General features: G+C 45.4%; 1 protein-coding gene across 3 annotated transcripts in view; it reads left to right on the top strand.

Annotated features, from left to right (window-relative positions):
* rhobtb4 (Rho related BTB domain containing 4) overlaps positions 1–11,920 on the top strand; it is a 71,345-nt gene extending 59,425 nt beyond the window's left edge. For all 3 annotated transcript variants that reach the window (XM_065011409.1, XM_065011410.1, XM_065011408.1), the window contains 3 exons: positions 3,669–3,908; positions 4,273–4,378; positions 5,711–11,920. In XM_065011409.1, coding sequence (XP_064867481.1) covers positions 3,669–3,908; positions 4,273–4,378; positions 5,711–5,889 — 525 coding nt within the window. In that variant the 3' untranslated portion in view covers positions 5,890–11,920. The remainder of the gene's footprint in view (positions 1–3,668; positions 3,909–4,272; positions 4,379–5,710) is intronic.
* Positions 11,921–13,622: the final 1,702 nt, after the last annotated feature.

Genomic DNA, 13,622 nt, shown 5'->3' with positions numbered 1-13,622 from the left:
TGTGTCAGCAGCCTGCCAGCCTGCTGTGTCCTTGTCAGTCACCCCCCCCCCACACACACACGTTTCCACCTATAAAAGATCACGTTGAACTCAATAAACCCCTCCCTGATTGGATAGTTTGGTTTGAATGCCATTCTGATGAGGAATAAGGACTTGTGTGTGTTTAGGAGCTTTGAACTGGAGCGGCCACCTGTGTCTTTACCTCAACCTTTTCTGCCATAATGAAGGGTCATTGCCAGGCTGACATTCACCTAATTGGCAAAGAGACAGGCAGGTGAGGGGCACCCCTGGGACTGAGGAAGGACCCCTGTGGGTCCCATGGCTCTTCCCACCTCCTACTGTAGTGTAAACCACAAGGCAATACTCAATAGTGGTGTTGAGACTGCTCTGACACTTTAAAATGTCTCGTCCCTTTTTAATCCAACCATTTGAACATCCAATTGGGCTGAAAGGTTGAAAACATAGAATACCATTTAATTGAATCACTACTTAGGGCAGCAGAGAGCCTAGCAGTTAAGAGCGTTGGGCCAGTAATCGAAAGCTCGCTGGTTCGAATCCCAGAGCTGACTAGGTGAAAAATCTGTCTATATGCCCTTGATCATGGCACTTAACCCTAATTTCTCCTGTAAGTCGCTCTGGGTAAGAGTGTCTGCTAAAGGAGGAACATGTAAATGTGCCTTGGTTTGTACTTATCTGAAGCCAACCACAGTTATACTTTCGTGACACCTAGTGGCCAGGGTGGTGTAGTTTTTTAAATGTTCTATATGCTGCATGCGTTTGTGGGAGGGCAGGGGGAGAAGATGAAAAGGGAGTTACCATGGTCTGACAGTCCCAGAAGTTCTTTCTATCACTCCCCAAATTGTCCCCGTAAACCTTTGGACTTCACTTGTGGCTGTGGGAATAAGTGTACCTTTGTTAGCAGCAGTAAAATAACAATAGCGAGGTTATATGTAGGGGGTACCGGTACAGAGTCAATGTGGAGGCTATATACAGGGGGTACCAGTACAGAGTCAATGTGCGGGGGCACCGGTTTGGAGGTAATTGAGGTAATATGTATATGTAGGTAGAGGTAAAGTGTCTATGCATATATAATAAACAGAGAGTAGCAGCAGTGTAGAAGGGAGGGGGGGCAATGCAAATAGTCTGGGTAGCCATTTGATTAGATGGTTTGGGGGTAGAAGCTGTTTAGAAGCCTCTTGGACCTTAACTTGGCGCTCCGGTACCGCTTGCCGTGCAGTAGAAAAGAGAACAGTCTATGACTAGGGGGGCTGGAGTCTGACAATATTTAGGGCCTTCCTCTGACACCACCTTGTATAGAGGTCCTGGATGGCTGGAAGTTTGGCCCCGGTGATGTACTGGGCCGTAGGAACTACCCTCTGAGGCCAAACAGTTGCCATACCAGGCAGTGATGCAACCAGTCAGGATGCTCTCGATGGTGCAGCTTTAAAACCTTTAGAGAATCTGATGATCCATGCCAATTCTTTTCAGTCTCCTGAGGGGGAATAGGTTATGTTGTGCCCTCTTCATGACTGTCTTTGTGTGCTTGGACCATGTTAGTTTGTTGCTGATGTGGATGCCAAGGATCTTGAATCCCCCAACCTGCTCCACTTTAGCCCCATCGATGAGAATGGGGGCGTGCTCAGTCCTCTTTTTCCTGGAGTCCACAGTCAACACCTTTGTCTTGATCACGTTGAGGGAGAGGTTGTTGTCCTGGCACCACACAGTCAGGTCTCTGACCTCACTATAGGCTGTCTCGTCGTTGTCGGTGATCAGGCCTACCACTGTTGTTTCATCGGGAAAATTACTGATGTCTAGGGCACCTCCAGCCGGCCCACTCTGTATGAGTAGCTCTGGTCAGCCTGTGTGCTGCTCCAACGACAGACCATGTTATTGGAGTGGGACACAGTGAGCCACAGACAGTGAGTGGACATTAACTTATTTTCTGTAGCTGTAGTTTTATTGTCCTTATTTGCAGACACATTAGCTATTCTTTCATGTTGATCCAGCTCCGTTTTGGGTGTGCATACGTAAATGCTCTTTTGTCATGATCCAGTCAGAGGTGTGTTTTCCTCGGTCCCTTTCACAGCTCTATCCCACAAAGACATCTAGGCCGTCTATGCCATCTGTAGGGGCAGGCCCAGTGGGGTAACAAGATAGCGTCAGTGACCCCCTGGTAAGGCGGGACTTTCATCTTTCGCAGGCTCAAAAAGTACTCCTCAACTGGAGACGAACAACCCTTCATCTCCAAGGTTTTATCCTCATTGATCTACACACCATACCCCATAATGACAAAACAAAAAACGTTTTTTTATCAATAATAAACAACTGAAATATCACATTTACATAAGTATTCAGACCCTTTACTCACTACTTTGTTGAAGCACCTTTGGCAGCGATTACAGCCTCAAGTCTTCTTGGGTATGACACTACAAGCTTGGCACACCTGGATTTGGAGAGTTTCTCCCATTCTTCTCAGCAGATCCTTTCAAGCTGGTTGGGTGGGGAGCATCACTGCAGGTCTCTCCAGAGATGTTTGATCAGGTTCAAGTCCGGGCTCTGGCTGGGCCACTCAAAGACATTCAGAGACTTGTCCCAAAGCCACTCCTGTGTTGTCTTGGCTGTGTGCGTAAGGTTGTTGTCCTGTTGGAAGGTGAACCTTAGCCCCAGTCTGAGGTCCTGAGTGCTCGGGAGCAGGTTTTCATCAAGGATCTCTCTGTACTTTGCTCCGTTCATCTTTCCCTCGATCCTGACTAGTCTCGCAGTCCCTGCCGCTGAAAAACATCCCCACAGCATGATGCTGCCACCACCGTGCTTCACCGTAGGGATGGTGCCAGGATTCCTCCAGACGTGAAGCTTGGCATTCAGGCCAAAGAGTTCAATCTTGATTTCATCAGACCAGAGAATCTTGTTTCGCATGGTCTCAGAGTCTTTTGGCAAACTCCAAGCGGGCTGTCATGTGCCTTTTACTGAGGAGTGCCTTCCGTCTGGACACTCTACCATAAAGGCCTGATTGGTGGAGTGCTACAGAGATGGTTGTCCTTCTGGAAGTTCTCCCATCTCCATAGAGGAAATCTGGAGCTCTGTCAGAGTGACCATCGGGTTCTTGGTCACCTCCCTGACCAGGGCCCTTCTCCCCTGATTGCTCAGTGGCCGGGTTGGCCACCTCTAGGAAGAGTCTTGGTGGTTCCAAACTTCTTCTATTTCAGAATGATGGAGGCCACTGTGTTCTTGGGGACCTTCAATGCTGCAGAAATTGTTTGGTACCCATCCCCAGATCTGTGCCTTGACACAATCCTGTCTCGGAGCTCAACAGACAATTCCTTCGACCTCATGGCTTCGTTTTTGCTCTGACATGCACTGTCAACTGTGGGACCTGATATAGACAGTTTTGCCTTTTCAAATCATGTCCAATACATTGAATTTACCACAGTTGGGCTCCAATCAAACACTTTAGTTACAGACAAATTACTACTGGAAGACATACTAAATGTGAATATTTCTCTCTCTACGTCTCTCTCTCTCTCCCTCTCTCTCTACGTCTCTCTCCCTATCTCTCTACGTCTCTCTATGTTTTCTCTCTCTCTCTCTCTCTCTCTCTCTCTCTCTCTCTCTCTCTCTCTCTCTCCATCTCTCTCCTTCTCTCTTTCTCTCTCTCCCCTTCTCTCCAGGTGTCCATCCCTGACACCAGTAGTGCCTGTATGCGTGCGGTGTTGGAGTTCCTATACTGTGGGCTGGTGACGGCCTGTCCTGACTGGGAGCCTATGGAGCTCATCGTCCTATCCAACCGGCTATGTCTGCCACGCCTCGTTGCCCTCACAGAGCAACATGTTGTGGATGAGCTGCTACAGTGTTTGGTGAAGGGAGTAGACATTGACGGACAGGTGCTTGCTTACCTGGAGTTGGCTCAGGTGAGTCTCCAAATTAATCTACAAAGTACTCACTGTATATTCTCAGTGACAGTTGTAGTGAAGACACTGTTACTGCAATACAGGTAATACCGTACGTGGTTGTATAGAATGTTCCCTCCAGTGAAATAGTAACGGACATCCCTGAACGATGAGACCACCCTAAAGCTTAGGCCTATTTATCATATACAGGACTGTATAGAACTCTGTTCTACAATGACAGGTGACATTCGTCTTAAAAAGCCATTTGTCCACTTCTCATTCAAGTTCATCTTTCTTATTTGTAAAGTAAGAAAGTTTGAGGTGTTCTTCCTTGTCATTTAAACCTTTTTGATGGACTGCTCACCTATTCATTCATCCCTGGCAGTTCCACAATGCCAAGCAGCTTTATACCTGGTGTCTCCATCACATCTGCACCAACTACAACAGCGTTTGTCGCAAGTTCCCCAAAGACATGAAGGTCATGTCTCCAGGTACAAACCAAGGCCCTCTCTCTCTTCTCTCCATCTCTCATCTCTCCATGTCAATAGATAGACTACTCATATTAAGGTAGTGCTTGTTTGTTTTTTTGCTTTAGAAGTGCTTTGAGATTTATGTCTGTTATGAAAAGCAATATAGAAGTTGAATCAATTTTTATTATTCTTAGCTTGTTTTGTACTGCCTGTCCCACCTCCAATCCCCAACTTCCCTTCCCAGTTCCCCTCCCACCTCCAATCCCCAACTTCCCTTCCCAGTTCCCCTCCCACCTCCAATCCCCAACTTCCCTTCCCAGTTCCCCTCCCACCTCCAATCCCCAACTTCCCTTCCCAGTTCCCCTCCCACCTCCAATCCCCACCTCCCCGCCCACCTCCAATCCCCAATTTACCTTCCCAGTTCCCTCCCTCCTCCAATCCCCAACTTTCCTCCCACCTCCAATCCCCAACGTCCATCCCTCCTCCAATCCCCACCTCCCCTCCCTCCTCCAATCCCCAACTTTCCTCCCACCTCCAATCCCCAACGTCCCTCCCCCAAACCCCACCTCCCTCCCTCCCCCAAACCCCACCTCCCTCCCTCCTCCAATCCCCACCTCCCCTCCCTCCTCCAATCCCCAACCTCCCTCCCACCTCCAATCCCCAACCTCCCTCCTTCCTTCCCTTCCACTCCCCTCCTTCCTTCCCCTCCACTCCCCTCCTCCATTCCCCTCCACTCCCCTCCTCCATTCCCCTCCACTCCCCTCCTCCATTCCCCTCCACTCCCCTCCTCCATTCCCTCCACTCCCCTCCTCCATTCCCCTCCACTCCTCTTACTTTTTTTCACTTGTTTTCACTTTTTTTCATTTATTTTTCCTCCTTTATATTCACGCTTTCCCCTCCTGCCTCCTGTTCTGATGTTATTTGTCTCTCTCTCTCTCTCTCTCTCTCTCTCTCTGTCTCTCTCTGTCTCTCTCTGTCTCTATCTCTCTCTACCTCTCTGTCTCTCTCTCTCTACCTCTCTGTCTCTCTCTCTCTCTACCTCTCTGTCTCTCTCTCTCTACCTCTCTGTCGCTCTCTCTGTCTCTGTCTCTCTGTCTCTGTCTCTCTCTCTGTCTCTTTCTCTGTCTCTCTCTTTCTCTGTCTCTCTCTTTCTCTGTCTCTCTCTCTCTGTCTCTCTCTGTCTCTCTCTGTCTCTCTCTCTGTCTCTCTCTCTCTGTCTCTCTGTCTCTGTCTCTCTCTTTCTCTGTCTCTCTCTCTCTGTCTCTCTCTTTCTCTGTCTCTCTCTGTCTCTCTCTGTCTCTCTCTCTCTCTCTCTCTGTCTCTCACTCTCTCTCTGTCTCTGTTTGTGTGTAGAGAACCAGAGGCACTTTGAGAAGCAGCGGTGGCCTCCAGTGTGGTTCCTGAAGGAGGAGGATCGCTACCTGCGCTCTCAGAAGGAGCGCCAGCGGGAGGAAGAGATCCTCCGTAAGCAGCACACCAAGAGGGGCTGGTGCTTCTGGAGACACCCGTCCTCCTCACCCCACGTCTCCTGAGGCTGTCGCCCCTCCATGACCCCTCCTAACCTCAGACTGAGGAGGCCATGAGCCTACCACCCCTCCATAACGGGAGAGCCAAGTCTCACCTCTGTATGATTGTCTGTGGTTGTACTGGGGACCAGAAGTCCTCACAAGGACCATTTGGACAACTGGGGACATTTTGCCAGTCCCCACAAAGAAAAGGGCTATTTTAAGCTTAGGGGTTAGGTTTAGGGTTACAATTGGGGTTCAGGTTAGAATGAAAGCCAGGAGTTAGGTTTATTTTTAGGGTTTGGGGTTAAGGGTAAGTTTTGGGTTAGGGGAAATAGGATTTTGAATGGGAATAAATGTGTTGGTCCACACAAAGGTAGTAAAACAAACGTGTGTGTGTGGTTCTCCACCCCCACAGCTGTAGGTCAGGCGTGGGCAATTTTCTATACCCCAGCTGGCCTCTTCTTGCCAGGCCGCAGTCCAGTGCTGCCTCTTCCCCCTGAGCTCCACTCAGCCACCAACCGGGGGTGACGGGACTGGGAACAAGGGCTCTCTCGGTCTCTCAGTCACACAGATGCTCAAGACCATTCCACAGACCACTGCGAAGACTCCCCTATGGGGAGGTTACCTCTGCCTTCAAGTCTATTCAGACTGTTAGAACACTGAACCAGACCGTTAGCCAGAGGCGCGCCAGCGCTGGTCCAACACACAAGGAGGAATGTTTCTGTTTGGTTTTGTTTCGCCGTGAGGTCTGGTCAGGGGTAATGACACACACCACCCAAAGACACATGCAGTGTTGAAGACCCTGATGACCAAAATGGCGGCAGGGATTTCAAATTAGATTAGAGCCGATCCCAGACCTGGGTGTTTTGCTTCAGAGTCTCTGACCACCACTTATGCCTGTCTAACTTCTCGTCCATAGACTTTGATCTCCATTTTGGAAAAGTTTGACACCATTTTGTTTTCTTTCGGGTCTCATCCCAGTGAAACTCTGTGTTGGAGGTTTGAATCCCAAATATTGTCCTAGGGTACCTAGACTGTTCTAGAATCACCTGTCTCAAAGGGAGGGGGAATAAAGGGGGTAGTCTAGGTTTAGGAACCTGCTCCAGCCCAGCAGATGGCTAGTGGTTCAAGCACGCATCATGACCCCCCCCAACCCCCACATAACACTAAGAGGAGAGGCCAGCAGTGCTGAACAAACTGACCAAATCCCCCTCAAAGACATTCAAAGTGAACACTTGATAGCAATTCTTGATCAGAGGGCTATTTGATACCACTGCCATGGGAGGGAGTAAGAAGCAGAACTGAACAGAGTTCTTGCTCTGCCTTGATTGACCACTAGGGTGCCCCTCAGCCAGCCTGCCTTTACTCATCCTTAACACAGGGGGCAGCACTGCTCAGGGTACCATCATCAACCGTCACCCGGAGCAAACAGGAGTTTTCTCCCCTACCTGTTTATATCTTTGATTCCAGTAGCTTTTGACTTTTTCTTTTATTCCAGTTTTATTTGAAAGGCAACTTTAGCTGTTTGTCCTCACATAGTGTTGAAAGGTATTATACCAAAAATGAAGCTGTGACATGTTCTCTCCCTCCTGTCTCCTCTCCTCCTCCGTAACATGGCAAATATGGGAGGAAAGGAAAAAGGGATTAGGAAAGGAGGAATAATCTTTTGATCCCTGTCTGTGTGTCTTTAAAGCTGTAGTGTCAGGTAAAACCCAAGTGTCACTGCAGCACATTCTTTCACACCTCTAGCTGGAATTGAAAACGGTGCTCAATATGTCTACTAAAAGACACTATGACACACACTTACACACACACACACACACACACACACACACTTACATACACACACACACACACACACACACTTAAGCATACACACACACACACTTACATACACACACACACACACACACTTAAGCATACACACACACACACTTACATACACACACACACACACTTAAGCATACACACACACACACTTAAACATACATGCACACCTTGATCCTTTTCTGTCCACTAATTTTGAAATGTCAGCCCAGTCCTTCATCAGTGTTAATATGCAGGAACCTGATCTACAAAGATAATGTTACATTCACATCTGATGCACAAGTGTCCTATGAACGGTTTAGGATCTCTTGGAAAAGCTTGAGGGGTTTTGGGTTATTTTTCCTTATCCAAAGGTGTGTGGCAGTCTAATAGGCGTTGTGTTCGTGAATATATTCAGAGTATTATTCATTTCAATGATGGTCGTTTCAGTATGAGTAGAGTTGAATCTTAACATTAAGTTAAATACATCATTTGCAATACAGTATTAGACCAAATATTGGACTTGCTTTTAGTTTCAGAGTGCAGTTTTATTTATTTGCGAGGGAGTGTGATGTTTCAATCAGTTGTTAACAAAGAGGATGCAGTTCCAGCTTTTAGTTGAATGCTATTGGAGTTGGATGTTGAACTGCTGAGGAACTCTTCATAACCCAGTGCACCTTTAAGATCTCCATGAATCCACCACAGTGTATCAGAACAGGTGTGTTGAAAGAAGAAGAGAACTAGTAAACTGTGTTTGTTACTGTGTTTAATTTCCTTCTCTTTAGGAGTGAATGTGGGGGAAAACAAGTATTTTTGTTACTGTGTTTAATTTTCTTCTCTTTAGGAGTGAATGTGGGGGAAAACAAGTCTTTTTGACACGTTCTTTATTAAGCACTGTTGTTCTATTTGTGGATTTGAGATTTCATGTAACATTGTCATCATATAATAGGGGCTCTTATCCAGCGAATAGGGTTCAATTCCTTGCTCAAGGGCACATAGGCAAATTTGTCACCTCTGGGATTAGAACAACAACAACCTTTTGGTTACTGATCCAACGCTCTTACCCGCTAGGCTACTTGCCGACGGTGACTAACAGCGGGAGTTGGATAGATGGTGTGAAACATGGCTCGGTTTGCTTTTCTCCACAGAAGACATGTTTTGAGTCTTCAACGGCTACTGAAATAGCTGTACGGTAGGATCTCACGGGACCCAAGTGAGAATTGGGCTGACCTTACCAACAAAATATAGAAGGGAAAGTAACCCAGGCTGACCTTACCAACAAAATATAGAAGGGAAAGTAACCCAGGCTGATCTTACCAACAAAATATAGAAGGGAAAATAACCCAGGCTGACCTTACCAACAAAATATAGAAGGGAAAATAACCCAGGCTGACCTTACCAACAAAATATAGAAGGGAAAATAACCCAGGCTGACCTTACCAACAAAATATAGAAGGGAAAATAACCCAGGCATCTTAAAAATAGTCCTAGCGCCCCTATTTAGGGCTGGGATATTAGAACATTCATCTGGGGTTGACGTGGGGACATACAGATGTTTTCACTTCATGACCCCTTTCTATGCCCCAAGGAGGAGTTATTTGAGTCCTACTAATGGTAGACATGCCCTACAAAGCCTTCCCTCGTGGTTTGTGCCTTAAAAATGTACATCCACTATGAGGAACCGAGTATACTCTTAAGTGTGTAGTGTAGTTTTAAGGTAGTTGTATACAGTTACAGACAGGTTCTGCAAAGGATAATAGCTGAACTGATTGATTTAGTGTCTGGTTATGCTAACACACCCAGTCTCACCCCCCACCCAGGCCAGAGAGGCAGGTCTCTCCCTGGTCTGTCTCGTACAACTGAGCCTCCCTCTGGGGCAGCAGACCCCAGCCCTCCTGGAGAGACACTGGGTCTGCTGGTGGTCAGTCAACGACAGTCCTTAAATTAGTAGATGAAGGGGATTTCATATATTGTATGGTCTGTTTCTGGTTGGCAAACTGATTGAGTCAGTCCTAAACCAGCAGAGGAGCCACTGTAAACCCCTAGAGACCCAGGGTTAGACACCTCTGACCTCGCGGATACCAAAGCTTACTATGAGGATACTGGTTTCCTTGTGTGAATGATGGTCAATACTTGTGGGATGTGGTTATTAGTATTTTTGCATGGTGGCCTAATTTTGGCATTGTAATGACACTTTTCTCTTGACTTTTAATATTGGATTGCACTTTTCTTATTTTCTGTCGTTTTACCTCTGCCTTTTTGTGCTTGGCATGGACTACTTCTTTCAAAAGTTTATAAAAAAACAATGATATTTTGTAGCATGGGCGTCTCCTTTTGTTTTCTAACGGTCCATGTGGTGTACTTGGTTTTATTGAGTGGGTGTCTCATGCTCACGGACAAAGACAAACTGGACTCAGTGGTATTATTCATAGCATTAGTGGCTGACATTGAAGCCTGCGTCTATATTGTGGGAAGCCTCTTTAGTCATAATATTCAAATTTGATATAATATTATTCTCAGAATAACATTGACGGTACACAGGAATTTGACAGAGATGTCTTGCTTCTTGTACACTGTTATAGCATTATCTTAGCACTGTTCTGTGGTGTATTGGAAGCAGCAGGTTAGATATGAGACATGGTGTTCTTGGGTTGCCAGCTGTTGGGCATGTGGTTGCTCCAGGAATTGACAGTGCTAGTACAGTACATAGTTGTAGTTTGCCACTCAAGTTCTAACACTAAATTAATCCATACACCTTGAGAATGTCCCATTTATATAACGGGCTTCCTTGGGAGCTAAATGGACTGTTTTCATTGGACTTGTAAAACGATTCCTTGGCTTTGACCAACCACCGATAGTTTAGCCACATTTTCCCCTAGAGGCTCATTTCTGTAACTTCGCATTTGGTGTGAGATGATGGACTATCATTTGAACTGCGGTTACTGCACTACTGTCATTTAGTCCAGACTCTTTTATGATGTCACTTTAACATCACCCTAGTTCAGATTAGCTATAGAGTGTAGTGGTATAAACTCAAGAAAACATGAGTGTTCCTATGAGAATTTGCTGCAGCATTGATTAAGCTAATATTTTCTAACATGACATTTATTCATGGAAAGCAACCATTGTTGTTTGCCCCTGGCCTGGCGTCTCCTGTGCCTTTTGAGATATTCTCACGCTGTTGCCTGTCTCCCCGAGCCCTCCTATAGGCTTGCCATATGCATGAGGGGGCCTCCAAACCACTGCCTTCTGGGTTCAGGTTGGCACCCAAGCTAAAAACACACACACGCGCACACATTCAACCAGACAGCTTTCCTTCTTGTCTCTTAGTGCCTGTGGATCGACCCATCTTTCGTAAATCCTATGCTGTGTACCAGAGAGGCTCTGCTAATGAGGCCTACGGTAGTCTACAGTAGTAAGGCACCCGACTTGGGAGCTTACAAATATGTCACCCAAACCTTGTTACATCATCCAAACAAGCTAAGCTATAGGTAATAAACTGTGGAAAAGACATTGAGATCCAACAGATTTCAGATTTCGTAACAAACTGATCTTTTGCACTCGGCAGTCTGTCAAGGCCTGCACTTTCCGTCTATTATGTAGCCTTTAAACCATGTGTGTACTAATACATTATTAAATCAAGATTTACCAGCTTGCCTGAGCAGTCAGAAACAACTTCAATCCAAATCTGGCTCCTGCTCTCTCTCTCTCTCTCTCTCCTTGGTAAAGGCTTTTTAGACAGAGACTGCGGTTGTGGAGAACTGGGCTCTTAATTTGAAATGTAGGGCGGGAGTCCCATCTGTAAAGACTGAGACACTTCCACAGCAGTACTGTGTCTACCATTTTGACTCGAAAAGGCAAAACTGCTCCTTTGCTGTAATGGTATTCCACAGTTAACTTTGTAAACCCAACCTCCACTTGTTTGACCCAAAGCTAGCTGTTAGCCTAGAGAATCCTGTCTCGAAAGTGGCCCAGGACATAGAGCTGGGAGGGGGAGAGACAGGGGCCGTAGTAGGGTGAAGATGAATCTCTGCTCTGTGACTTTTCAGTGTGATTTATGCATATTATTATTATGCACTTTTGTTCCCCCCTTCTAATTTCATTTTCCAGTTCAAAGTGATATTAACTGCTTGTGTTAATACATTTATGAAACACAACACACCACATACACAATACTAAGGGCTTTTAAAAAAAGACAACAATCAGAATGTTTTGCTGCTTTTGAAAAATAAAAAAAATAATTATTTAATATTTTTGAACCACTGTGATTTGTAAAAAATAAAAATAATTAAACATGTTTTTTTGCTGTTTAAATATTTTAATATTTGATCTCAGGTTTTGTTAAAAATGTCTGTATATCTGTATGGTTCCTACACAATGGGTGCTGGGAGACAACCTGTGGACCTATTGGAAGGATCCCTGCTTTGGCCTATACAGAGGAAAGCATGAAGATGTGAAGCTGCCGCATGTACACACACACACACACACACTGGCTCTTTGTCTCTGTTTCTACAGAGGCACATCTCTAGTGTCAGCTAAGCAACACACACACACACCCAGCAAGTCACCTCAAGGTTTGTTATTAATGCTGCTGTTATAGTGACCAGCCTCCTGTGCTGCTGTTTATTTCTCCAAGGTGGAGAAAAGGCAAGAGAAAATAAGAGAGAACTCCAGTGAAGTTCATTTGGCACAAGACAAACTGGATGAGATTTGTGAGATCATAGGAGACATTGTCATCTGTCATCTACTTCACCGATCAGTAGAGAATAACGTACCAGTTTATCTACGGTACCGTTCAAAAGTTGGGGTCACTTAGAAATGTCCTTGTTTTGATTTTGTCCATTAAAATAACAGAAAATTGATCAGAAATACAGTGTAGACAATTGAGAGTGCGTTGAAATGCACAAATTCACAGCGCTGACCGGTCCAAGGAAGAGAGGAAAGGCTGCCAGATTTGGTCAAATGTTGACAATTTATTGTTCAGAAATACTTATTTTCCACCATAATTTGCAAATAAATTCATAAAAAATCCTACGATGTGATTTTCTGGTTTTTTTTTCTCATTTTGTCTGTCATAGTTGACGTGTACCTATGATGAAAATTACAGGCCTCTCTCATCTTTTTAAGTGGGAGAACTTGCACAATTGGTGGCTGACTAAATACTTTTTTGCCCCACTGTATATCTAATTCTTTCTAAGTGTGCAGTGTTTGCCAATTCGCTGAGCCATAATTTGGTAGAGGGTTCTTCCCTCCTTTTCCGAAACAACAAGATACATTTTTTTTGCAGAAATGAACCTGTAAGAGATGAGTTGTTTTTGGGGGTTGGTTAATCCGTTTGGGGAATCAGAAACTCCCAGGATTATCAGAAGCGGGTCTGGGTCTATTGAAGTCTCCAGAATTTCAGAGAGGATCCTAAAAATTCCACACCAATAACCATATAAGCTAGAGCATAGGGCAAAGCAGTGGAGTAGTGTACCCTGCGCAGCCTGACATTTATCACACATAGGGGATGTATCAGGAAATATCCTATGCAGTTTATTTTTGGAATAGTGTAATCTGTGTAATGCCTTGAATTGTATGAGAGGATGTCTGGAGTTAATGGAGCAGGTGTGGATATACTCCAAGCTATCTTCCCAGTCAGCCACAGAAATATCAGTCCCTAGCTCTTCCTCACATTTTGCCTTTATGGCATCTGTAGAAGGTATGCTAACAGATTGAAAAGCGTCATATGGACGACATATCAGTTTGTCGGAGGTTGGGAATATTTTTATGCATCCGTCAAGCATGGAAGGTTTGAAACAGCTGATTTTTTATGGAATATCTACATAGGCGTACAGAGGCCCATTATCATCAAATCAAATTTTATTTGTCACATACACATGGTTAGCAGATGTTAATGCGAGTGTAGCGAAATGCTTGTGCTTCTAGTTCCGACAATGCAGTAATAACCA

This window comes from Oncorhynchus nerka, linkage group LG27, assembly GCF_034236695.1.
Source record: "Oncorhynchus nerka isolate Pitt River linkage group LG27, Oner_Uvic_2.0, whole genome shotgun sequence".
NCBI lineage: Eukaryota > Metazoa > Chordata > Actinopteri > Salmoniformes > Salmonidae > Oncorhynchus > Oncorhynchus nerka.
The sequence above is the reverse complement of the archived record's forward strand: the minus strand, read 5'-3'. Positions and strand labels throughout refer to the sequence as shown.